The 23,567-nt window shown below is 52.2% G+C and overlaps 3 protein-coding genes across 6 annotated transcripts; all 3 read left to right on the forward strand.

The window, feature by feature from the left end:
* Nucleotides 1-4,757: 4,757 nt before the first annotated feature.
* Nucleotides 4,758-19,712, forward strand: HOXD11 (homeobox D11). Of its 4 annotated transcripts, none has more exons than XR_008381304.1 (3): nt 5,141-5,921; nt 6,673-7,129; nt 19,646-19,712. XR_008381304.1 is itself a non-coding variant. In XM_053598065.1 (2 exons), exons 1-2 carry the CDS (start codon nt 5,141-5,143, stop codon nt 6,906-6,908), a joined length of 1,017 nt encoding a protein of 338 aa, XP_053454040.1. In that variant the 5' UTR covers nt 4,758-5,140; the 3' UTR covers nt 6,909-7,404. The 4 variants fall into 4 exon arrangements, 1 of the variants encoding a protein (XP_053454040.1); XR_008381306.1 differs by lacking the exon at nt 19,646-19,712 and adding an exon at nt 16,716-16,796; XR_008381305.1 differs by lacking the exon at nt 19,646-19,712 and adding an exon at nt 9,157-9,447.
* HOXD10 (homeobox D10) lies at nt 12,724-17,677 on the forward strand. The gene is made up of 2 exons (XM_053598063.1): nt 12,724-15,372; nt 16,716-17,677. The coding sequence occupies exons 1-2, from the start codon at nt 14,418-14,420 to the stop codon at nt 16,991-16,993; spliced, it is 1,233 nt and encodes a 410-aa protein (XP_053454038.1). The 5' UTR covers nt 12,724-14,417; the 3' UTR covers nt 16,994-17,677.
* Nucleotides 19,095-22,505, forward strand: HOXD9 (homeobox D9). Its single transcript, XM_053598064.1, has 2 exons — nt 19,095-21,398; nt 21,744-22,505. Exons 1-2 carry the CDS (start codon nt 20,606-20,608, stop codon nt 21,983-21,985), a joined length of 1,035 nt encoding a protein of 344 aa, XP_053454039.1. The 5' UTR covers nt 19,095-20,605; the 3' UTR covers nt 21,986-22,505.
* Nucleotides 22,506-23,567: the final 1,062 nt, after the last annotated feature.

Raw genomic sequence — 23,567 nt, forward strand, 5'->3', positions numbered from 1 at the left:
CACACAGACACATTCACACACACAGCTTCTTCTACTAGTCCTGCCAACTCCTAGCAAAAAAAATGCAGGTCAGCCTAAGCTCAGGATCTTTCCCAAAGTCCAGTGATTTCAGTGAAAGACCAGGGCCTAGATCTGGAGTGGACAGACATCTCATAGAGGGTCTTCAGCCTTAATCCAAATGACCTCAGTTGATGTTTAGATTAATTTCATTTTCTTTGCTATCTAATAGTTATCATGCATGTTTTATTTTCATTTTGTCAAAAACAATAGTTGTATATATCAGACACAATACATAGAAATGTTTTAAGTGGAAATAAATACCCAGGTCCCTGCCAACCTGTCAAGGGAGTGATGTTGATTTTTCAAAATGCTTCAGATTCCCTCCTCATGTTTTTCAAGCCAGCAAATTCGTGTTTCTTTTCTGTTTACAGTTTTACTGCAGGTGTTGACTGTTCATTAGATGAGAAAATGGCTTCCAATACAGTCAGGAAATGCTGTGTAAAAGCCTATGAACAAAATATGTATGAAACTTCCAAAGTAGGGGGTGGAGGGCATAGGCAGATTTGAGAGTGTCTCACACACTAAGGGAATGCTCAGCTGGTTGCAGGCTGGGGCTGTACTTTGCCTAAATTCTCAAACTTTAAAGCTTGTTGTTAGGGGATCTGACAAGATTTGAGGTTCTTCAGATTTCAAAACAAAAATCTCCCCCAAGTTTTGGTTAGTCTTTTCTGTAATAGGCTATGCCCTGTGAGAATCCCCAACACTGATAACTCCACCAGGAGCCCAGGAGGCTCCCTTAGGGAAAGTGGCCTCAAGACACCATAGACCTTCGACCTTTGGAGCCTCTAGCTCAGTCCAGGAAATTTAGGGGCCTGCTTTGTACTCAATCTTACTGCAAACCCCAGTTCTTATCTGATGGAGGTGGAAACTATATTTTAGTTAGGAGGAGAATTAGCAAAATCACTTCATCTCTATGACCAAGTATTCAACATTTTTATTTCCCTTTCAGAAGTCAATTTGATTTATATGCAAAATAAATTTTAATTGCTTTTATGAAAAAAATATATGTATACACATACACACACACACTGGGAAAGAAAGAGCCTGCTGAGGCCCTGTGGCTAGAAATGTTTCCCCACCTGGCTGGGCATATGGAGGTGGTGGTACTCAGGGTCGGATCTCTCACTCTGAGTCTGCATTCAGAGGTTTGCCTCCTCAAAAACAACCAAACAAAGGCAGAAGCTGCACTGAGACCTCGGGTGTGGAGGGATGAAGATAGGGCCAGGAAATCAGACTTAGATCCAGGCCCTAAGACAACACAGAGCTTGTTTCTTTCCAAAATATGCCATTAAATCATCATCTTCTTTCCCTTTAGCTTGGGAAGTGTGGGGGAGGGGATATTCACGGAGTCCATTCTCCAATAAAAATTAAATTATTTTAAGCATAAGATCTTGTCTATCAGTTTATCATGTTTTCCAAATCGATCCCCTTTTTTTGGTGCAGACAAATATAAAGACGGTGGTATCTCCTTCTGGCAAAAATTTGGAATCACAAGGAAATTTGTAAGAAACAAATGCTTGAGAAAAATGATGCTGAAGTCTGAGGGTTTTAATTCCCTTGCAGAAAGACAAATGCCTGCTACGAAATGCCGCAGTCCACGAAGGCCTCTTGACTAGGAAAAAGATTTTAAAACGAGAAAAACAGCTTCGTCTGGCATTCAATCAGTTGCAACTCATGGGCCTCAGAGGGCGACTGGGGGACGCTTTTAAGGCCTGGGGGTTCTTTCCCAAGGGAGGTGGGCTGGGGAGGCTTCCGGGATGCCGGCGGATGAAGGAGAGATCCGGAATTGCTGTAAATATTCATGTCTGCATGGGGGGGGGTAGGAGGGTGCCCCTTCACCCGCCTCTCCCTGCTGCATTCACCCCCCTCAGTGGTAGGGGGGAGAGCACCGCGCCTGTCCAACTGTCCTTGGACAAAGGTGATCTCCCCACATTTTTGCTCTCCAGTCCCTGAAGTAAGGAGTCCATTTCGAAGGCTCTGCAGGGAAGGATTGGCTCTGGGTGTTTTCCCCATGTTTCTTTTCTTTCGTTTCCTAAAAGAGCATAAATAATTAAAGTTTGGCAGGGAAGAAAAGCTTTCTTGCAGAACTGTAGTGGCAATAAATGAAATGACTCAGAATCCCTTCTCCAGTCAGCTTTTACGAGAGCTGCCAGACAGTGTCTGTTCACGTTCTCCAGATACCAGGAGCGCCCTGACAAAGTTAAGGTCAAGTTAGTGTCTTATCTTGGGTGGCTCGAAATTACCGCATAGCGTCTGGGCGCTGCGCGGAAAGCTATTGCTCGCCGAACTGCTGGCTGCGCCCTGAAGGCCTGATGCTCTGCTCCCTGCGTTTCGGGTGGGGCCGCGCAGACAAGGACAAGGCCACAGAGCCGTGGTCTTCACGGTAGGTTCTCTAGCGGTACGCGCGGATCTGGAGGCTGTGGTTTTCCGTGGGGAAATGGGGGGAGGACTAAGGAAGGAACTGGGGCAAAACAGCGAAGCGTGTTGGGGCTGGGACTGGAACGAAAGCCCTGGGTTGTGGGGGAGGGTAAGGGTCCGTGCTAACTAGCCGAGATGGGCCCGCCGCCCCCTTCCTCTGTGCACCCGCGCGCGGTTGCAGATGGCTCACCCTCCCCCGCCAAAGCGCTGCTCGGGCCCGGAGCCGCCGTCGCCATGTCGTTGAACTTGAATGGTTCGTCCTCCCCATTTCCCTCTTCTTCGGTCAGCAGGATCCACTTTGGGGGCAGCGGGTTGAGTGCGCCCGACCCAGAGCCGCGAGAATTTTGAACATCCTCAGAACGCACAAATACCTGGCTTGGAGCCCCTGTGGCTACCTTGGGTCCTGAGCGACTGAAGGGGCAACGTGAAGTGTCCGGGGAGCCATTTTAAGAGAGATCCAGGGGCGTCAACCACAAGCCAGAGAGGGAGAGGTTTGGGCCTAGGATGGAGATGGGGAGGCAGATAAGTGTGCCGGGGGTCTGAGCTGAGAAGGGGGCCAGCTGGAATCTGGGCAGGGGTACAAGCTGCGGGAAGAGGGCACACAAGATGGGCAGTTGGGGGGGGGAGCTCTGTGCCCTCCAGTAGGCTCAGACCTGTTTGAGCAGTGTTGGGGGAGGGAAGCAGACTTGGGAAGGGGTGGAGGAAGGAGGGAGGAAGAGAGAAAGGGAGGGAGAAGAAAAAGAGGAAGGGGGGGGACATCAACCAGAACATAGATATTAGCTCAGACCACCCGCCTTTTCTCTGTCCTCCCGGTGGGCAGAGCGCACAGCACCGGCACTGCAGCAGCCGGTTCCGGGGAGGGAACCAGCCTTATAGCTAGCGCCGACTACCCTGGGCATAGAACTGAGGCCCAGGCCTCAGAGCTGGGATTGCCTGGGCAGTGGAATCTTGGGGAAGCTGCCCTCGGTTCTGGTTCTGGGATCTGGGTTTGGGGAGAGAGTGGTTTACCTTTAGAAAGTGACTACTCTCCGAGGTGGAAGCCCAGGCCTGGCCCGTGGGCTAGGAGAGAGTACCGCAGGCGTGGGAGGAGAGCGAGGCCCGGAGGCCAGTGGGTGGGGTGCCCAGAAGAGTCTGCCTCAGTGCCAGCTGGCACAGAGGGGCTCCAGTGGAAAGGTAGACGCCGCTGAGAGCCCTGGGAGAGTCAACTTATCTAAAGGGAGGCCATAATAATCGACCCAAGGGCCCGAAGAGGAGCCTTGGGGAAATGAAGAGTAGATGCGCAGGCCTTGGTGGGGCTCCGATTTAGTGACGGGTCTGGCTGTAAGGCGGACAGATCCCTCGCCAAGCCTGAAAGCACAGGGGGCGAGAAGGTGGAGGCGCCAGGGCAGTTTGTCTCCCGTGCACGGTGAGCAGAAGGCCAGGCACTGTGAGGGTAGGACTCCAGATCCTTTTGTTAACCAGACCCCCCCCCCCCAGCTTCTAGGGAAGCCAGGACCACGGGCGTCTCCTCTATATGAGCTCCCTTCTCGCTTTAGTACTGAGAGAAGGCAGAGAGGCAACAGGGAGAGAGAGAAAGAGACAGTGACTCACAGCTTAGGGGAAGGAATGAGGGAGGATTCGAGGATAGAGAAAGAGGAAAAGAGATGAGAAAAATTAGAGGAAGGAAGAAGGGAAGAGAAAATGAAAGGGGAGAGTGACGGAAGAAAGGAGAGGAGATGGGGAGCAGGGGAAATGATTGAAGAAAGAAGAAAGGAGAAAGAGACAGGAATAGAGAAGGAAACCACAGAAGAGGAGAGAAGGCCCGGTGGGCACCCAGGCCTTGAGGCCCTGGCCGGGATGAGCACCAAGATGTTTGGAGTGGGATTTGGGGGGCCAGCACTCGTGCACCCGGAGTCAGAACCAGAGAGAGCCAAGTTACTCAGCGGTGAATGCGCAGGGCAGAGAAATATGTAAATCAGGGCTTCCTGTGTTCTGGAGAGTGGCGCAATTACACCCCACCAACAAGAAGCAACAAGCTCCTGGCGGGTGAGCGGCGGAGGGTGGCGGCGTCGCGGGGGAGGGAGCGCTTGCAGTAAGGGGGTGGGGTTGGGAACCTCACACGCTCACACCTAGTCCCTGGCTTCTAGGGAGCCCCGCGCTAGGGGCTCCCCCCTCCGCTCGCCGCTTGTCTCCCTTCCCCCTTCCTCCTCCTCCCCCTCCTTCCTCCTCCCTGCCGGCCTTGGTCCGCGTACTTAAAGCCGCGCTGGCGGGCAGGCGCGGGCGGGCGGCCCGGTCGGGCTGTGGCAGATGCGCCCAGTGGTGGCAGCCGCCGGAGGCGCGCAGGTGACCGGCCTGTGGCGCTGCCAGGTCAGGGGGCGCCCGGGGGAGAGCTGAAAGAGAGGCGGGTAGATCTGCCCCCAGCGTGTGCGCGCGCGCGCACGTCTCGGCGCCCGGAGCTGTCCCGGGGCGTGTTGGCGAGCGCTGATATAGATATAAGGACATTTCTCTTCATGGCGTCACGTGACATAATTACCACCAGAATCAATCAAGATGAATTGCACGTCAGCGCCCAGTGGGGATTTTTGCTTAGTTGATCCTGGCCCGAGCCTCTTGTGCAATCGATGGCTCAGGTTGGCTGCGCGGGGAGCGGCCTGGGGCTCGCCGGCGCGCACGCCGTGGAGCCATGAACGACTTTGACGAGTGCGGCCCGAGCGCAGCCAGCATGTACCTGCCCGGCTGCGCCTACTATGTGGCCCCATCTGACTTCGCTAGCAAGCCTTCGTTCCTTTCCCAACCATCGTCCTGCCAGATGACTTTCCCATACTCTTCCAACCTGGCGCCTCACGTCCAGCCTGTGCGCGAAGTGGCCTTCCGCGACTACGGCCTGGAGCGCGCCAAGTGGCCATACCGCAGCGGCGGCGGTGGCAGTGGCGCGGGGGGCGGCGGTGGCGGGGGTGGCCCCGGAGCGGGCGGCGGCGGCGCTGGGGGCTACGCTCCCTACTACGCGGCCGCGGCAGCCGCCGCGGCAGCCGCCGCAGCGGCGGAGGAGGCGGTCATGCAGCGCGAGCTGCTTCCTCCCGCGGGCCGCCGGCCGGACGTGCTCTTCAAAGCTCCTGAGCCGATGTGCGCTGCGCCCGGGCCGCCGCACGGCCCCGCGGGCGCCGCCTCCAACTTCTACAGCGCTGTGGGCCGCAATGGCATCCTGCCGCAGGGATTCGACCAGTTCTACGAGGCGGCGCCGGGGCCACCGTTTGCCGGGCCTCAGCCCCCGCCACCACCCGCCCCACCGCAGCCTGAAGGCGCTGCCGACAAGGGCGACCCCAAGATCGGGGCAGGTGGCGGCGGGGGCAGTCCCTGTGCCAAGGCGACCCCTGGCTCTGATCCTAAGGGAACGGCAGAAGGAGGTGGTGGCGACGTCCAGGGCCCCCCGGGAGAGGCGGGGGCCGAGAAGAGCGGCGGCTCAGGTAGGCACCGGACACCGGGCGAACGGCTGGTCCCGGGGGCTGCGAGTGCAGGGGGAGGCGGGTGCCTCCCTCTGCTCTCGCCGTTTTATGTGCTACTTTATAAGCATTCGAAGGGGTTTATACATCCTATAAGATTTCCTGGGCCGTTGTAAAGCGTGTTTATGGTAGGAAACCAATTTAGGTGGGCTTAAGGTAGACTTCGAAGAAGACATTAATCGCTGCAGAGAGTCCTTCTTCAGTTTTGGGGAAGGGGGGGTTGCTAGAGACCTTGGAGGGAGGGAGGGAGACTTTGAGTCAGTTTGTGAGTGCAGACACCGGAGCCTCCGGCTTTTAAGGGAGAGAGGCGGGGATGGGGGGGGCTGTGGGGGAGTTTGATCCTTGCACTGGACTTTATCCAAGCCGCTGGCTGACGCGCGCCTGGAGTTGAGCAGATGCCCCGGCGGGCACGCTCATGTCTGTCTCCCCTTAGGTTCCAGTTCAGAGCCTGCCTCACCCTCTACTTACACACCTCCGTGTCAGGGTGGTTTTGTGTGTGGGGTGTGTGTGTCCGGGTGTGAACACGCGTCCACGCCCGCACTCTTTCCTGTGCCCGCCCATATGTCATCCCCCACGACGCAGGCAGAGACATTCAGCGGTGGGCAGGGAACGTCCCCAACCAGGCCAGGGCCTGGCCCTAGCTTAGTGACCGCGAGGGCGGGTGGGGGCTGGCAGGCAGCAGCCTCTCTCACCCCTTGGTCTCTTTGACTTGCAGTGGCCCCCCAGAGGTCCCGGAAGAAGCGCTGTCCCTATACCAAGTACCAGATCCGCGAACTGGAACGCGAGTTTTTCTTTAACGTGTACATAAACAAAGAAAAAAGACTACAACTCTCTCGGATGCTCAACCTCACTGACCGGCAAGTCAAAATCTGGTTCCAGAATCGCAGGATGAAAGAAAAGAAATTGAACAGAGATCGTCTGCAGTATTTCACTGGAAACCCCTTATTTTGAGAGATCCAGGAAGCACCCCTTCCCCCGAACCCCACTCACCCACCCTCCTCCCATCACCAGCCTGCCCTCCGCAGGTCCAATGTCCTTGGGTTTAATGACGCCTCTTCTCTGTGGAACTTCACCATTCCTTCCCACGGTCAACTCGGGACCTCCCAGCGACCACTGCAGCCTGCGGACGAGGCCGGGGACTTGGCCAAGAGGATCCTAATAAGGGGAAAATGGTAAATGCAAACTTCCCTTTACAATTTTACCGCCAATGTGCTGTTGTTCCCCCTCCCCCTCTCAGAGTCCTCGTGGGGACTCGGCGGGATTTGCAGGGAGCTAGGCCTGGGGCTAGAAGGCGCTGGTGTTTTGTTCTGAGTTTAAGAAACCCCTTCTTTCCCCTTCCGTGAATGCAGATCATTTAAATTCTGGGAAATGTACCTTTGGTCTGTCATTTCAAGGCATGAGTACTGTCTTTTTTGTGTGAATAAATGGTTTCTAGTAAAATGGAGGTTACAACTTCAATACACTGTATTAATTCTCCTCTTTGAAGTTTAGTGCCTGATTAGGGTATTTTAGTGATCAGAACCCTCTCTTCCATGAACTGAAAAGCAAGGGAAATACTTTTAATCTCACTAAAGTAGAAATTGTTCCCTCCTAATCCCTGTAGGTTACACTGGCTTTAAAAATTACATTAGCAATGAATTGATAGGACCCAACCATCCTGTTGATACCTTCACCAGGCAAGGATGTTGGGGCAACAGGAACATAAGAAGCAAACCACTACATCCACTCCTACACTAGCACACTTGAAATTTCTGAGAAAACAAAAAATATTTTTTTAAAAAACTGTTTAGTAAACCTAGTTATCTCTTAATAAGGAGACAAGGTCCCCTAAAAAGAGGAAACCAAAATAGAACCCTCCATTGGAAATGAAAAGTTTGCTAAAAGAAAGATATTAGTGAATGAAGAAAGTATGGGGTCCTTACTGGGGATCTTAGTGGGTTTGAAGTAGGGAATATAAACCCCCCCCCACACACACACACACACAGATTGGAGTAGGGCTAGGGGCTGCAGACCTGCTGCCACCGCATTAATCGCTTCAAGTTAAAGAATGTGGTGAGGGCTGCACTGCACTTTATGTTGCAGGACCAGGCCAGGCTGTTTACAAAACCTTGAACTGTCTAGACAACACCATAAAAGCCAAAGTTCTAAACAGCTTAATTGGGTTATATTATACACCTTCTGGTGGGCCCAAAAGAGATTTCCGCAATGTGCAATAAACTGGAGAAGTGAGAAAAGCTTCTCTTTCTCTGAAGAGTTACATGAATCTTATGACTCTTAACATCTCATAAGCCCAAAGTCAAAATATAAATTCATAAATGCACAGCACCTCATGCATCTTTCCAAGAGTTATGCATTTTGAAATGCATTTTTTAATTGCTAAGGTTTCTTTTGAGAAGGAAAAAAATAAGTGCATAAGTGTATGCCTTTGAACTTCCAAAATGTCAAGGTCATCACCTTTAACCTTTCTGAATAATTAGGCGCCTTAAGGTTCTGTGATTTTCAACTGCCACCCACTTTCATACATACATGCTCACACATCCAAACTCACACACACATTTACGACCACACAGAGTCATATCTGGAGCTCACCATAAATCTAAGAAAATTCCTAATTTCAGGATCAATAACCTTAATTTCCCTGCAAATATTTGTGTAATGCAATAGCAATTGATTTCTCTTTTTAAATACTGGTTAAATTAAAATGCCTACTAGCATGCTTTTGCTACAGCTAGGAAATGCTGAGGATTTGGTGGGGGGCTAGTGGTCCCCTTTGCTCTAATGAAGAACCACGGTTTTAAAAGCAGGCATTCGGAAGAGGAAGTTCTGTGTAGACTTACACCTTCATTATATTTGAAAGCAATTTGCCACCCTGTCAAATAAATTATTGCACTTTCTATGATATGAAACAAATGAAAATATACTTATATTGTTTTAAAAAGCATCCCTCAACCTTTGGTGAAAGATACAATAGAAACAAAGCCTACAATCGAAAAATTCGTTAAGAAGGGGATTCCTTTGTTTGGAATTCTGGACACTGGTAAAAATGTCAGTGCCCTAATAGTATGATCATTCAGGAGTTTGAAACTGGCTTATTCCTTTCTTTTTCCATCTATATATTTTTTGAGTCTAAATGTTGAAAGCTTGTGTGCCTACCACAGTACGTAAGCCGAACCCGAGAGATGCCATTTCCCGTTTGCAGGGGCCTGGAGATCCACACGAGGGCGCGCTCACGTTCCAGAAGCCGAGTTTGACCGAGAGGCAGCGGTACCTTTATCTTCCCAATACTGGATTCTAACAGGCGACTCCGCCTGCTAGAAACAGGCGGCAGCTAAGGTGTTGCTGTTGTGTGTTCTAAGCAGCCACGAGGTGTGAGAAGTTATACAGAGACAGAGAAAAGGGAGCAACCAGATTCGTGAAATAGGAGATTACCTAATTGTTGTCTCCTTAAAGATAAAGCTGTTGCAAAGAATACCTTGGTATAACATGATGGTGTTAAGAAGAGAGTTTTAAAAGACAAATATATGCATTATGAAATATGCCATGGCCACTGTGCGTTAATTAAAATAGAGAAAAGTAATTTTGTTGTTGATTTGAGAGTGGAAAGCGTAGTCGAGGGTAGGACCTCCGCCCCTTCCCCGCAAAAACCGCATCCGTTTTGAGCTAGCTCTTAGACCGCTTGAGATGATTAAAAGGCTTTTGTTTAAAACAGATCAGGGCGCCAGAAACTTAGCAGAGTGTGGTCTTAGAAAAAAATGAGATGTATTCAGGACTGAGAGGAATCTTTCTAAGTTAGAGAGCCCCCGGGCTGCTTCTGGATTTCGGGGCTCTGTGGAGCCAGGGAGTCGAGGGCAGGGAGGACTGCGAGTTGGGGCACCAGGGCCAGGCTGGGCTGATGCGGCCACCGGAGGCGGCAGGATCTCCCGGAAACGTTGCAAGGCGTTGTGGAATGGGGAGTGTATCTGAAGCGAATGGTCTTTGAGTTTGACAGAACCCTGGCCACCCTTCCAAGCTGCCGGTGGTTTTCGGGTGCGGAGTTTGATTTTGGCATCGTCTTTCGGAAGCAGTTTATTCGTTGTATGCCCTCCCTGCCTCAGCAGAGCTCCTGAAACCGGAGAGGGCCTGTGTCCCGGTTCGCGGTTCAAATGGGAGGGCTCCAGAGAGGTGATAGGGCTCCAGGACGTGGGCTGCTCTGAGGGAGGATGGCCCCCTTCCCCCTCCCCCATCCCCGAAGTTCATTGTGAAGAGCCGGCAGACCTCAGAATTAGAGCCGGTCTCTTTGGCTCTGCTGTCACCCGCCCTCCAAACCCTGGTCCAAAGTCTCTAGGGCTTGCTCGCCTGCTCGCCCCCTCACCCCTTCGGCCCCTCGCCCGCCAACTTCCAGGAGGACCTAGCATCTGTTTTTGAGCAGAGGCTGGGGCGCCAGGAGCCCTCAGCTAGGCGCCAGCGAGAGGCGTGGGTGTTCCCCGCGGGTATCCTCAGCTCCGCTTGTCTGGCTGCGGGTCCAGCTTAGCTACAGTGAAGTGACCTTTCCTGTGGCTGAACCGGAGCCTCACTCTACTTAGGGTGAGAACTCCCCTGCCCAAAAGTCGTTATGTTCGTCCTTCGGCGGTCCCAGCGGTGGCGCACCTGGCTGTCCCAGGCCCCTTGGCCTTGGCTGGCAGCCGCCTGTGAACCACAGCTGCTTAGCGGTCTGCAGTTCCTTTACTCTGGGTAGCGCCCAATATGTGCCAGGCAAAGGATAGGGGATCAGATCATGACCTCTAGAGGCTGAAGACATGCCTCCAGACACACTGTTCTGAGTCTGTGGGGCTTGCGGAGGGTAGCCTTAGATCCTGCAGAGCCCGAGTCTCGGGCTCTGAAGTGGAGGGAAAATGCTCCAAGTAGCAGTCTTTTGTGTCTGTACAGAGGATTTCCGTAGTCTCTGCAGATCGCGCTTTTGCATGTCTCTATAGATTCCTTATCGCATTGCTGGTAGCCTCCTCATTTTCCTCCTCGATTTCCCCTTGTTCTAGTGGTACACAGAGCAACCCAGAGGAGTGCCCTGGAGAGGTAGCTTTAATTTGTCCCCCTTTACTCTGCCCCAAAGGGTGTCACAGCCCAGAGGTGGCTCAGGGTCCTAATTCAGAGTGACCCTGGCAGGCCCCAGGTCCACTCAGGCCCAGGGCCTCAGCTCTTCTTCCCAGAAACAAGAGTGTAAATGCTAGCCACTTTTTGATTATAAAAGCTAATTTCTTGCTAAAAGGACTCTTTTAATTTTTCTCTGGAAAGAACTGTACCAAGGAGAAGAGTGTCTTGCTACAAATATGGTATTCATCTCCTTTATGGTGCAATATTGTTTTATTATTAATGGTAACTGCTCCAACTGATCTAAAGATGATCGAAAACAGCAGCTACATTAAATACTCATAAGCGAAATAAAGGCTGGCCTTTAGAGCCATCGCCTTTTCATTCCATTTGTTTCTTCTCATCCTTAGGGTCTTAGGCACACTTTCCATCCTCTCAGGCCCAGATTATTCTTTTGTATTATCTTGCTCGTTTTTTATGATAAAATATCTCAAAACATTTTCAGTCTCTGGCTTCAAGGAGCAGGTTTGAAGGCAGATATTTGAAAGAGACAAAATAGGATTTTGTGAGAACAAATTTGAATTTATATCTGATATACACACTTTCGTCCCCGTGAATTAATAAGACCTATTTAAAACCTGATCCAACATGAAGGAGAGTTGGAGTTCAAAGCCACTGAGCACTAAAATGGAAAGGCCCCCAAATTCAGAAGATACAACAAGCGTTTCCTGGCTTGCTGCAAACCTACCTGCCACAAGGAATTACTTGTTTTTAGCCTGGATTTTTCTTCATGTATAAAGATTATGAAAGGGCTTTTGATGAGTATAAAATTCATGATTATATCAAGCAGTCTTGTCTTCCTTAGGATAGGAAAAATTGGGCAAATAAGTTCCGGGTAGTTTTCCAGGCTGAGAGGCAAAGGAACAACACTGCTGGAGCACTAAGCTGGTGTTAAAGCGCCTGCCATAATCGATTACAACGGGCACTTAGTACGGCCCTGCGAATGCCCAGCCGTGTTTCAGAACAAGATGTCCACACTGTGAGAAACCAAATTTCAGGGCATTGGTCAGTGGCTGTTAGTTTTAAACAAGACCTTGGAAACCTAGATTAAAAAGGTATGGGGTTTTTTTCCCCCTGCCTTTCTCAACCCCCAACCCCATGCTTAAAAACTGCCACCTCTGTGGAAAGGTAATGTTTAAACCTTGGACTATGCTGGGATGCCAAAGCCAGAGCAGTTAGAGGCGCCAGGCTTTTAACCTGACAATGATGTTGTATTTGAACAGCTGCGTAAAGGTTTAAAAGGTCTGTCTCATTGCCACCATGGAGTTTTTTAAAAGGGGTTATTGTTTGGGCGAGGGCACTGAGGGAGGACTGGAGAAGTAGTCCCAAGGCCGAAAAGTGTTCAATGCCTGTTCCACCAGGCCAAGGGAAATTCCTTTTTGGGAAGGGGACAAAGGATTTGTTGGGGAAGGTTTTTGTGAAAGAACAGGCAGGCTACTAGGTTCCCCAGAATGCCTAGGCATTTAAATGAGCATCATTGGGTCCCAAAGAAAAATGTTTCACTGAAGAGGAAACCCCATTTGCCCACAAGTTCAGCCCCTGAGCCTGAAATCCAAGGCCAGACCATGCCTGGGTGATTATGGGGAGAAGAGAACAGAGCTGCTCTTCACGGACTAAAAATTGGTTCACGGTCATAGTTTCTGGGGCCGTTTTACTTTTTTTGGCTGGCAGGAAGGGGATTTGGAAGGCCAAAGGATGGCTCCTAAGCCCTGGCCAGCCCCTCACTCAGGGCAGGTTTTTGGAAATCAAGGTTAAAGCTCCCCGCTGCTGCCCCAAGGACTGGGTTTCCGCAGGGCTGCTCACCCGACTGCAACCAGAGAAGGAGGGAGGAAGTTGTTGAAGTTTCTCATAAAACTGAGTTTCCATGGTGGTGGTGGTTCTTTAATGAGCTGGACCACAGTCCTAGACCATATCCTCTTTATAGAATTTTCCCTCACCATAGGAAATAGAGGACTAAAAGTCTTCCACCTCTGTCCCTCCCTTACCCAGGCAAAACTTTGTCAAATAATTTTAGAAATTGTCCAAAACTATAAAATTCAACTTCTGACAAAAGTATACCTTTTCATATTTGACAATTTGTGTTAAAACAAAAATTGACCTCCTTGGTTGGTAGTGAAGGAGAAAAATCAATAGTATAATTTTCAATAATTCATAAAGCAAACACCATTATGCTAAATCTTAACTATTAATCTTATCCTTTACAAAGTCTCGATTGATTTGTTAATAAAATATGTTCCCGTGTGTAGCAACAGCGGGTATAACTCTTTAAAAACCTTCAGAAGCAAGAAAATTACCAAGTAGCCCAAGAATGTAGATGAGAATTTTATTGATCGCCCTGATTCTTCTTAATATGTATTAATAAATTCCACAACCTTTTGTACCTTGCACTTGTCAAAAACCAATGCTTTTACAAAATCCATAAAAGGAAAACATATTTTTCTTTGTGGAAGAACCAAATGACATCTTTGCAGTTCTCACTCTCCTGCTTGGCCCAGTTTTCTAAAACTTCTGGAGCCTCAGGGTCAGTTTTCCCCTTTTCTTTTTAAATTTATTTTTTTTTCTTTCCTCCTTCCTTACTTCCTCTCTCCTCTCTATTATCAGGGCATGTGGGAAAGAGAGGGAAACCTCGTTTTAGTTCACCCGCCGGGATCCCAAAAGACGCTTTCGCGGGTAGTGTACTGCTGGCGAAAGAGTGTCTACTGGCTGAAGGCTCCCAGCGGCGCGGCCCGGCAGAGGCCTGGGTGTGGTTCCATTGAGAACCGAAGGGTTACGAAGCCCGGGCGCGGAGGGTCAGGGAGCCAGGGCAGGAGGGCTGAAGGACAGGACAACGCAGGGACTTAGCCCATCTTCGGGGATTCCGGGCCGGTCAGCTGCGTAGCCTCTCGGCCCTCGCGGGCCTTTTCTCCTCTGTTCCCCAGACACCTTGTCCGCATCTTTGCGCAAGGGATCTTTCCTTCGGATCCTTGAGGTAGGATGTCTCAGGGCCTGCCGAATCCGACTCACCTTCCCTGGCTGCCCCGGACTAAGTTAACCATCCTGCGCCCGACCCGTACCGGACCCGGCCCGCTTGGGCGCGTTCTGCCTGAATGTGTGTGGGGGGGCGGAGGAATGCTTCTGTATTCTGTCGCTGGGGCACTCTGGCTTTCCTCCCGTCCGTCTGTGTCCACCCAGAGGTCCCTCCGGCCGACCCTTTCCTTCCGCCGGCGGGGCGCAGTGGTTGAGGTAGGGGACGCGAGTGGGTGTGCTGGCCGAGCTAGCCCAGGGAAGCGGGCTGGCAGACAGCGGAGAGCGCTGGGGCGGTTGTCTCTAGCGCGCACTATCGCGGGCGCATAGTAGATGTCGCTGTTGTCCGTGCTTAGGCGGCCGGTCGGCCGAGCTCTGGAGCACGTGACCTGCGAGGAGGCTGCGGCTCAAGGCCATTTTCAAATCTCATTGGCTTGGTTGTCATGTGGTCGGCAGAGGCATCCACAATTACACGGGGAATGTTTTCCTAGAGATGTCAGCCTACAAAGGACACAATCTCTCTTCTTCAAATTCCTCCCCAAAATGTCCTTTCCCAACAGCTCTCCTGCTGCTAATACTTTTTTAGTAGATTCCTTGATCAGTGCCTGCAGGAGTGACAGTTTTTATTCGAGCAGCGCCAGCATGTACATGCCACCACCTAGCACAGACATGGGGACCTATGGAATGCAAACCTGTGGACTGCTTCCGTCTCTGGCCAAAAGAGAAGTGAACCACCAAAATATGGGTATGAATGTGCATCCTTATATACCTCAAGTAGACAGTTGGACAGACCCGAACAGATCTTGTCGAATAGAGCAACCTGTTACACAGCAAGTCCCCACTTGCTCCTTCACCACCAACATTAAGGAAGAATCCAATTGCTGCATGTATTCTGATAAGCGCAACAAACTCATTTCGGCCGAGGTCCCTTCGTACCAGAGACTGGTCCCTGAGTCCTGTCCCGTTGAGAACCCCGAGGTTCCCGTCCCTGGATATTTTAGACTGAGTCAGACCTACGCCACCGGGAAAACCCAAGAGTACAATAACAGCCCCGAAGGCAGCTCCACTGTCATGCTCCAGCTCAACCCTCGTGGCGCGGCCAAGCCGCAGCTTTCGGCTGCCCAGCTGCAGATGGAAAAGAAGATGAACGAGCCGGCCAGCGGCCAAGAGCCCACCAAAGTCTCCCAGGTGGAGAGCCCCGAGGCCAAAGGCGTCCTTCCGGAAGAGAGGAGCTGCCTGGCTGAGGTCTCCGTGTCCAGTCCCGAAGTACAGGAGAAGGAAAGCAAAGGTCGGTATGAGCAGAGTTGCCACCCCAGCCCGGCGCGCAGCCCGGGAACCCGGCAGAGAGGGAGCGCCAGGGTGCTCAGCGCCCAGCCCAAACAGCCCAGGCGGTGGCCTGACTTGGCAGGTGCTGCTCCACCTGGGTTTTAGAGGGGCGATCTCAGCCCTCAGATTGTCCCCGTTTCTCTCTCACCGACCTGGCCCTCCCCGCCAGTTCTGGCCCCACGCTCATGGCGCCCAGGCAGAGGAAAGGCTTGCCGGGTTTATTTTTCCTGAGCTAAACCTGAAACACAACAAAAGAGTGCAAAGGAGACCTGCGGCTGGTAAACATGACCCCAGAGCCTCCCTTCTCCTGCTCAGATTTGCAGTCCTAGTTTTGCCTTGTACCCAGGGATCATTTTAAGGAGGTACAAGGCACTGTGTCGTGTTCAAGCGTATGTACCCCCGCATCCTGCGAGCTTGGGGGCAATGAGGGGAAAGATGGTGGAGATGGTCGGGTTGGTTGGTGCTTGGGTTGGGCAACAAGGCTTCTTGCCTTTGTAGAGCTAGGTAACCTTGGCTTTGTCTAGGGAAAGTGCCGCAGGCTTTGCAATCTTATGGTAAAGAGGGCAAAGGCGGAGGGGAGAGAATGGAACCTGAATTACCCACTCTTCAGGACCAGCCTTAGGGCTGGGCTAGGGCAAAAAGCCAAGGATCTGGCTTTTTGAGAAGGTACCCTACCCCTGAGCGTCTTCCTCAGTGTCCAGAGGTGGGCCACTGAAGGGGCTACATTTCTGGAGGAATGCTTTGTGTGGGGGCAGGAAGGCAGAAGAATTCAAGAGATTCTGGGGAATGCAACAGTACCCAGGCAGGGTGGAGAAGGTGTCCTCTGGTCCTCATTTATCTTTCAAAAGAGAATGGGCACCTATAAACCTGGCTGTGGGGCTGCCTGCCTGCCTAAGAGAGGTGGGGAAGAAGGGACAGACTTGGGAACCTGAGTCAGCAGTAGGGTTGGTGGGCTTATTCCAGGCTGTGTCTTATTCCTCTCCAGTCCTGTCAGTAGCTGACCACTTAGAATCATGCGGGGGAGATCCGGAAAAGTTTACTGTTGTACTAATGTTTTATGTAAGTCAGAAAGTTGAGAGAGAGAACCTTGACGCCCAGGGTCCTCCCATCATGTCATTTAAGTGTAATCTGGCACCAATTTAAAATTCCTACAGGGCCCAGCTCATGTGAGTAATGTTTAATACTAGCATTTTCCAAAGCGGCCTGGCTGCCAGCAGGGTCATGGCCAAGGGTACATTTGAACAGACTGAGAGAAAAAAAAAATTCTTGATTTCTTTCTTCTTCTTCTCCCCTTAATTTTGTTAGAGGAAATCAAGTCTGATACTCCAACCAGCAATTGGCTCACTGCAAAGAGTGGCAGAAAGAAGAGGTGCCCTTACACTAAGCACCAAACGCTGGAATTAGAAAAAGAGTTCTTGTTCAATATGTACCTCACCCGCGAGCGCCGCCTAGAGATCAGTAAGAGCGTTAACCTCACCGACAGGCAGGTCAAGATTTGGTTTCAAAACCGCCGAATGAAACTCAAGAAGATGAGCCGAGAGAACCGGATCCGAGAACTGACCGCCAACCTCACGTTTTCTTAGGTCCGAGGCGGGTCGCAGGCCAGGATCAGAGAGGGAGCACCGCGTTCCAGGGCCGAGTGCTGGAGGACTGGGAAGGCGGAAACAAAACCTTCATTGCTCTTTGTTTTTTGTTTTGTTTTGTTTTCCTGCTAGAATGTGACTTTGGGGTCATTCTGTTCGTGCTGCAAGTGATCTGTAATCCCTATGAGTATATATATATATATATTAAAAGAATTAGCACGTGTAATTTATTATTTTTTCATCGTAATGCAGGGTAACTATTACTGCGCATTTTCATTTGGGTCTTAACTTATTGGAACTGTAGCGCATCCGTTCATCCATCCATCTATCCAGCAATGTAACTTTTTCATGTCTTTCCTACCACAAAAGGTCTGTGTGTGTGGTTAGTCCATGAACTCATGCCATTTTGAATACATCTAGTACTTTCAAAATGACATATATATTTAAAAATGATTAAGAAAACCCACAAGCTTGGGGGGAGGGGGATTTAAAAAGCACATTACAATGTATCTTTTCACAAACGAGCTTAGCAATTGTCTTTGGTGAGATGGAATATTGACGACTTATGCCTTGTAGCCTTTCCCTTGTGGTGCATCTGTGGTTTGGTAGAAGTACAACAGCAACCTGTCCTTTCTTTGCATGTTCTGGTCGCATGTATAATGCAATAAACTCTGGAAACTAGTTTGCTCACTCTGCTTTCTGAAATGGAAATATGTTGTGGTGGAAATGAGAGCCTTTGGTGAGATTATCTTCTGGTTAAACTGCCTGTTGGGGCGCTTGGGTGGAGTATGGTAGACAGTAGGGGAAGAGATAAGGGAGGATAAAAGCCAGAAGAGGCCTGGCATGCTGATATTTGACAGTGGTGGGAACAGGGGAGTGATAAGCTAGCCTGGGAGCACAGAGTTCATAACTGGGGAAAAGGGGAGTCTCATCTCTCTTCCCTCAACCCACAATGATAGTAACAATTGTACTCTCAATGGGTTCAAGCTTCCCGCTAGCCTGAACCTGGTAAGTAAGCCTATATGCCCCAAGCCGCTTTTAGCTTGAAGCTTCCCATTTGTGTATTTTCTCCTCTTTGGTTTTAGTCGTGTTATTCTTAATGCTTTCAGTGGAATCTTGGTGATTTTTGGCTGTCAAGAAATCATCAGAGGCCAGGTTGAAACTAGTCTTGCCCACCTGGAAGCTGCCGGGCTCCATTACAGGATCAAGGACAAGCAGCAGTTTAGCATTGTGCTGAGCCACGTCTGCCCCCCTTTCCCCCATCCCCACCCCCATCCCAAGCGCAAGACAGCCAGACCCCAGAGAAGCCGAGAATGGGTGAGTTTTCCCATTCCACTTTGCCTCTGTTTCCTGTAGAAGGATTTTACACTCAGCCATTACCTTTTAGTGGATCACATGAACAATTTTTAAAGGAAGAGAATGAAAACATTCTACCCATTCAATCCTCCCTCTATGTAATTACAAAACGCAGGTTGAAGTTGTTGTACCTGACATGTAAGAAAATGCAGAAAAGGCATTTGAAAAAATGGCAAATGAACATGACTTCCTATGAAGTCCTATGTTCCATTTGCAGCTCCAGCTCAGGGAAACTCCCACCAGCTTTCAATGGCTTTTGCAAGATCTCCACCAGAGAGCCCAGACTTACTACTCCTGCCAGGGAACTTAGAGGAAGAGGCCTTGAGGGGAAGAGCTGACAGGGAATCCCTCGCCCCAGGTCCTGCCTGCAGTTTCAAAGGATTTCCAATAGCTTGAAACAGTTATACAAAATACATCTTGCCATTTTTCCCTTTTCTCTTCCCCTAAGAACAATCCACATAGGAGCATTAAGCCTGAAAGCCCTCATCTAGGCAGTTTTTGGAATACTTAGTATTTATTCAAAATTTAAAACTTTCTCCTGAAAACCAAAAATACTGCCGACTTTCAAGACAGAACCATTTAGAAGGTCATTTCCTAGAGGTAGGAGTGAGGGCTCCCAATCTGGGTTAGATTGGAAACCTTGGAATAGGTTTGCCCTGGACTTACACTGTTTGGGTAGGAGAGGGAGGGCATCTTTAACGTAGCCATTTCTCCAGGCATGAAGAGCACCATTAGTTTTTGATAGGGGGTCTAGCGTCGGAGGAAAACCTGTGCTACAGGCAAAGGCAGCCCTTCTGAAACAAAATCAGAAGACCATTGGCAAAGGCAATTAATCAGGCCATAAGTAGCCATTTACCCCCTTTTTTTCCAGGGCTGGCTGTGGGCTGGGAGCTCTCCAAAGGCGAGCTGGGCAACTTGTAGAGTGAGGAATATGCTCTCCGCCACCGGCGCCCTGGCCTCTTTTGTGTCGGCTCCCAGCCGAGCTTCCGAGGCTTTGTACCATGGATTTGGGAGTGACAATGGGTATTTCCCTCAGATTCAAGGCTGCTCAGCCTTACCTCTGGAGAAAAAAAATTTTTTTTTCAAAAGGGAGTGGCCCAAGGACCTGGCCATTCGGCCGGATTTTTTAGACATCTCCAGAATCCGCTTGGAGACCTCTAAGTGTGAATCTCGAGAAGCTGCCCTGGCCGGGGAGCCGCGGTTTCCGGCGGCCTGATGGAGACAGCGCTGGGGTGGCGGGCGGGAACTGTCCTGCACTAGCAATTGGGTTATGCCCTGTGGCGTGTTCTCTTCCAGGGCCCTTCCAGCAGCCCCAGAGAAGACGAGGCGCCCTGGCTGTCACTGTCCGTGCTCTACCGACTCGCCCGCCCACCAGCTTTTCCGAGGGCAGAGAAGCCCCTCTGCGGCCACTGCCACCTGGTCGGTCCGCAAGCTACGCTGCCCCTGCTCGCCCCTCGGGCCGCGGCGTGTGCCCAGCCTCACGTCGAGGGTGTGTGTGGCCGCGCGGGCGTGTGCGAATGTGGTAGGGGGAGGGGGCCCTCCGAACTGCTCCATCCGTCCGTTTTATTAGGGACACATTAATCTATAATCAAATACACCTCATAAAATTTTTATTGAAAGGCATAATATCATTACAGAGGTCTTCCACCTGTTTTAAACAACACGACAAGCTGTGAGAGCGCGCGTGTGGGTACGTGTGGGGAGGGTGGGTTAGGGCTGGAAGGAAGGCAGGGGAGAGCAGCTCCCCTCTGGCGCCAGAGGCCGCCCCTGCAGGCCCGCCTGCCTCTGGCCACACTCGGCCTCGCTTGCCCCCCAGCTCCTCTTGCGCGGGTCCCGCGAGGTCCCCAGCTCAACTCCGGGAGCTGGGGAGTCAGAGCCTGGGTCTCGATTGCAGGACCGAGGGCAGCAAGAGGAGGCGAACAAATAGTCCCCAGCGCCTCCTCCGGCCGCGATCCCGTGTGCGGTCTCGACCGCCACCAGGTGGGACCGGCCGGGCCAGGATGAGCTGGCACATGGACCTGGGCCCGCCGGCTCTAATTGCGGCGCTTATGTTGATGATAATTTTTTTTTTTAAATCACAGCAGCCCCCAGTTTAGCGGACTGATTTACTCCTGGTATTGGTAAATATGATCACGTGGGCCGCGCGACCAATGGTGGAGGCTGCAGCCTGCGAACTAGTCGGCGGCTCGGACGCTGGCGGGGAGCGGCTCGGCGGCGGGCAGTGCAACCTTGGGTGGGAGCGCGCGGCGCCTCAAAATGTCTTCCAGTGGCACCCTCAGCAACTACTACGTGGACTCGCTCATAGGCCATGAGGGCGACGAGGCGTTCGCGGCGCGCTTCGGGCCGCCAGGGCCAGGCGCGCAGGGCCGGCCTGCAGGTGTGGCCGAAAGCCCGGCCGCCGCCGCCGCCGAGTTCACCTCGTGTAGTTTTGCCCCCAAGTCGGCCGTGTTCTCCGCCTCGTGGTCCGCGGTGCCCGCCCAGCCCCCGGCGGCGGCAGCGATGAGCGGCCTCTACCACCCGTACGTGCCCCCGCCGCCCCTGGCCGCCTCCGCCTCTGCCTCTGAGCCTGGCCGCTACGTGCGCTCCTGGATGGAGCCGCTGCCCAGCTTCCCGGGCGGCGCGGGCGGCGGCGGCGGCGGCGGCCCGGGCCCCGGTCCCAGCCCCGGCCCCAGCCCCGGCGGCCCAGCCAACGGGCGCCACTACGGGATTAAGCCTGAAACCCGAGCGGTCTCAGCCACCGCTGCCTCCACCACCTCTTCCTCCACTTCCTTGTCCTCCTCCTCCAAACGGACTGAGTGCTCCGCGGCCCGTGAGTCCCAGGGGAGCAGCGGCTCCGAGTTCTCGTGCAACTCGTTCCTGCGGGACAAGGCGGCAGCGGCGGCTGGAGGAAGCGGGCCCGGGGTGGGGATCGCGGCCGGGGCCGAAGCCGGCGCCGGGGCGGGAGGCTCGTCGGAACCTTCGGCTTGCAGCGACCACCCGAGCCCAGGTTGCCCGCTGAAGGAGGAGGAGAAGCAGCATCCGCAGCCGCCGCAGCAGCAACTTGACCCAAGTAAGTGCAAAAGAAATTGCCCCCTGATTTATTGCTGAAACCTGTAAGGCTCGAATGTGCAAAACTGATAGTTTTACTAACCTATAAAAACGTCTAGACGCCTACCCAAGCTTAAGCGAGCAACAAGCATCCATAAAAAAGCTTCCCATAACCACCTACCATGGGTGCGCAGTTTGTACGGTAAACAGAGCGCGGGCATTAGGCTTTTTATGATAATTCTCCCCAAGTTGTGAAAAGCGTCCATCCTTGGTGAAATTAATTTAACGACCTCTCTTCCCCATCCTGTCGTCTCTCCCTGCCGCCCCTCCGCCCCTCGCTCCCCTTTTCTAAACCCCCTCTTTGTAGACAACCCTGCAGCGAACTGGATTCACGCTCGCTCCACCCGGAAAAAGCGTTGTCCCTACACGAAATACCAGACGCTAGAGCTGGAGAAGGAATTTCTCTTCAACATGTACCTCACCCGGGACCGGCGCTACGAGGTGGCCAGGATTCTGAACCTCACAGAGAGACAGGTCAAAATCTGGTTCCAGAACCGTAGGATGAAAATGAAAAAGATGAGCAAAGAGAAATGTCCCAAGGGAGACTGACCCGGCATGGTGCGGGCGGGAGCGCCCCAAAAGCAGCGGTTTTGTCTTTTCTTTGTGGGTGCTTGATTTCCAGAAACTCTCCAGCGACTCAGACTTCTATTATTATTATTATTTTATTATTATTATTATTTTGTTTTTTAGGTAGAAGTGACTGTGTGGTTGGTCTCCGTGAGGTATTCGGGGGACTCTGTATTTGCTGGCTTATGTATGGGAGAAATCAAGTGGCTTTGGGGTTTCACACCCTATCCCACTCCCTCTCTTTCCTGCTCCCTTGGTTTCTTGGGAAATGCTGTATTTTGTGAGTGCACGCAGGCTTGAGGAGCCCTCTCCTGTAAATGTTCCCCATGTTTCTGAAAAGTGCTGTAGTTTAGTCCCCCAGCGCTGCCCATACAAGAGCCAGGCGCAAGTCCACGAGTGAAGGCAGAGCGGCGACGACTCAGACATCTCCACTGCTAGCTTGCTCCGAAGTCCTCCTGGATGTCCCCACCCCCCCTCTTCCGAAAGCCCCTTTTCCTCAGGGGGCCTGGAAAGGGCCACCCCAGGCCTCTGAGCCTGCAGGACCTCAGAGTGAGGCCTAGAAAGGAGCCCAGGGCCTTGGGTGGGTCGGGGATTTGTTTTCTGTGCATTGGACTAGCTGCTCTCTCCCCGGGAGGGCTGAGCTCCTGTGGGCACCGCGGGTGGTGGCCCTCCCGGTTCCTGCCAGAGGACCAGTTGTAAATGTTACCGCTTCCTACCAATAAATGCTGACCTGATCAAATTGGAGCTCAGACGCTGGCCCTGAACGTTGTGTGCCTGCTTTCTCTGCTCTACAAAATATCACCCTCAGAAGACTTCTTCCCCATCCCAGGGAAGGGGACCTTGCTAAAAATCCAGCGCCCTTACACCTGACATATCTCGCTAATGTGCTGATGTGCCTTTGAGGTTCTCTTTGTGTCCTAGTACTCAAGAGCACAGCCCCCTGGAGCCTCTGTGCTTCTCCAAGCTTATTTTCAGCGCCTATTCGAACTCTGTGCCCTGGGCCCAGTGTCAGTTTCCCTGCAGCTCCCAGTTGAGCTGGCAGGCGCCAGAAGCCAGGCACCCTCTGGCTTGGGCCTTGGGTCCAAGCACCCCAGGCCTCCCCAGGCTCATGGAACCCCAGACGCTAACTCCCCTCTCCAAACAAGGGAAAGGCCAACTCCGCACTCCCAGAGCAACTCCCCCAGCTCAGCGGGGCTGGCTGGCTCCAGGAGGTCCGAGCCTGTGAGCTGTGAGCTTCCACCCCTCCTCACTAGAGAGCCCCAAAGTGACCTTAGCGATCAAAATGGTCAAGGCTCTCCTCTCCAGCCACCCCCATCCCGCCGCCTTCTTCTCCCCCACCCAGCTTCTGTGTATGTTTAGCCTCTGGCTTGGCCCTCTGCGGGCCACATTCAGAGGCTAAAATGAAGGTCATTGTAAGTGAGGGTTCAGCCGAGCACCGCCTTTGCAAGCTGAAGAGGCGGCGGTGGCGCCGGGTGGCTGGGCTGGGCGAATGGTGGGGGCGGTGGCAGAGATCTTGGGGATCCTGATGAAAAAAGGGACTGGAAGAAAAAGCAGAGGAGGGCTG

This window comes from Nycticebus coucang, chromosome 7 (assembly GCF_027406575.1).
Source record: "Nycticebus coucang isolate mNycCou1 chromosome 7, mNycCou1.pri, whole genome shotgun sequence".
NCBI classification, from domain to species: Eukaryota; Metazoa; Chordata; class Mammalia; order Primates; family Lorisidae; genus Nycticebus; species Nycticebus coucang.

What these genes read in the sequence shown, in the direction of transcription:
- HOXD11 (XM_053598065.1), top strand. Translation starts at nt 5,141, where the DNA reads ATGAACGACTTTGACGAGTGCGGCCCGAGCGCAGCCAGCATGTACCTG. An exon ending in CGAGAAGAGCGGCGGCTCAG is followed by an intron (nt 5,922 to 6,672) that starts GTAGGCACCGGA and finishes TTTGACTTGCAG; the next exon opens with TGGCCCCCCAGAGGTCCCGG.
- HOXD10 (XM_053598063.1), top strand. Translation starts at nt 14,418, where the DNA reads ATGTCGCTGTTGTCCGTGCTTAGGCGGCCGGTCGGCCGAGCTCTGGAG. An exon ending in ACAGGAGAAGGAAAGCAAAG is followed by an intron (nt 15,373 to 16,715) that starts GTCGGTATGAGC and finishes TAATTTTGTTAG; the next exon opens with AGGAAATCAAGTCTGATACT.
- HOXD9 (XM_053598064.1), top strand. Translation starts at nt 20,606, where the DNA reads ATGTCTTCCAGTGGCACCCTCAGCAACTACTACGTGGACTCGCTCATA. An exon ending in GCAGCAGCAACTTGACCCAA is followed by an intron (nt 21,399 to 21,743) that starts GTAAGTGCAAAA and finishes CCCTCTTTGTAG; the next exon opens with ACAACCCTGCAGCGAACTGG.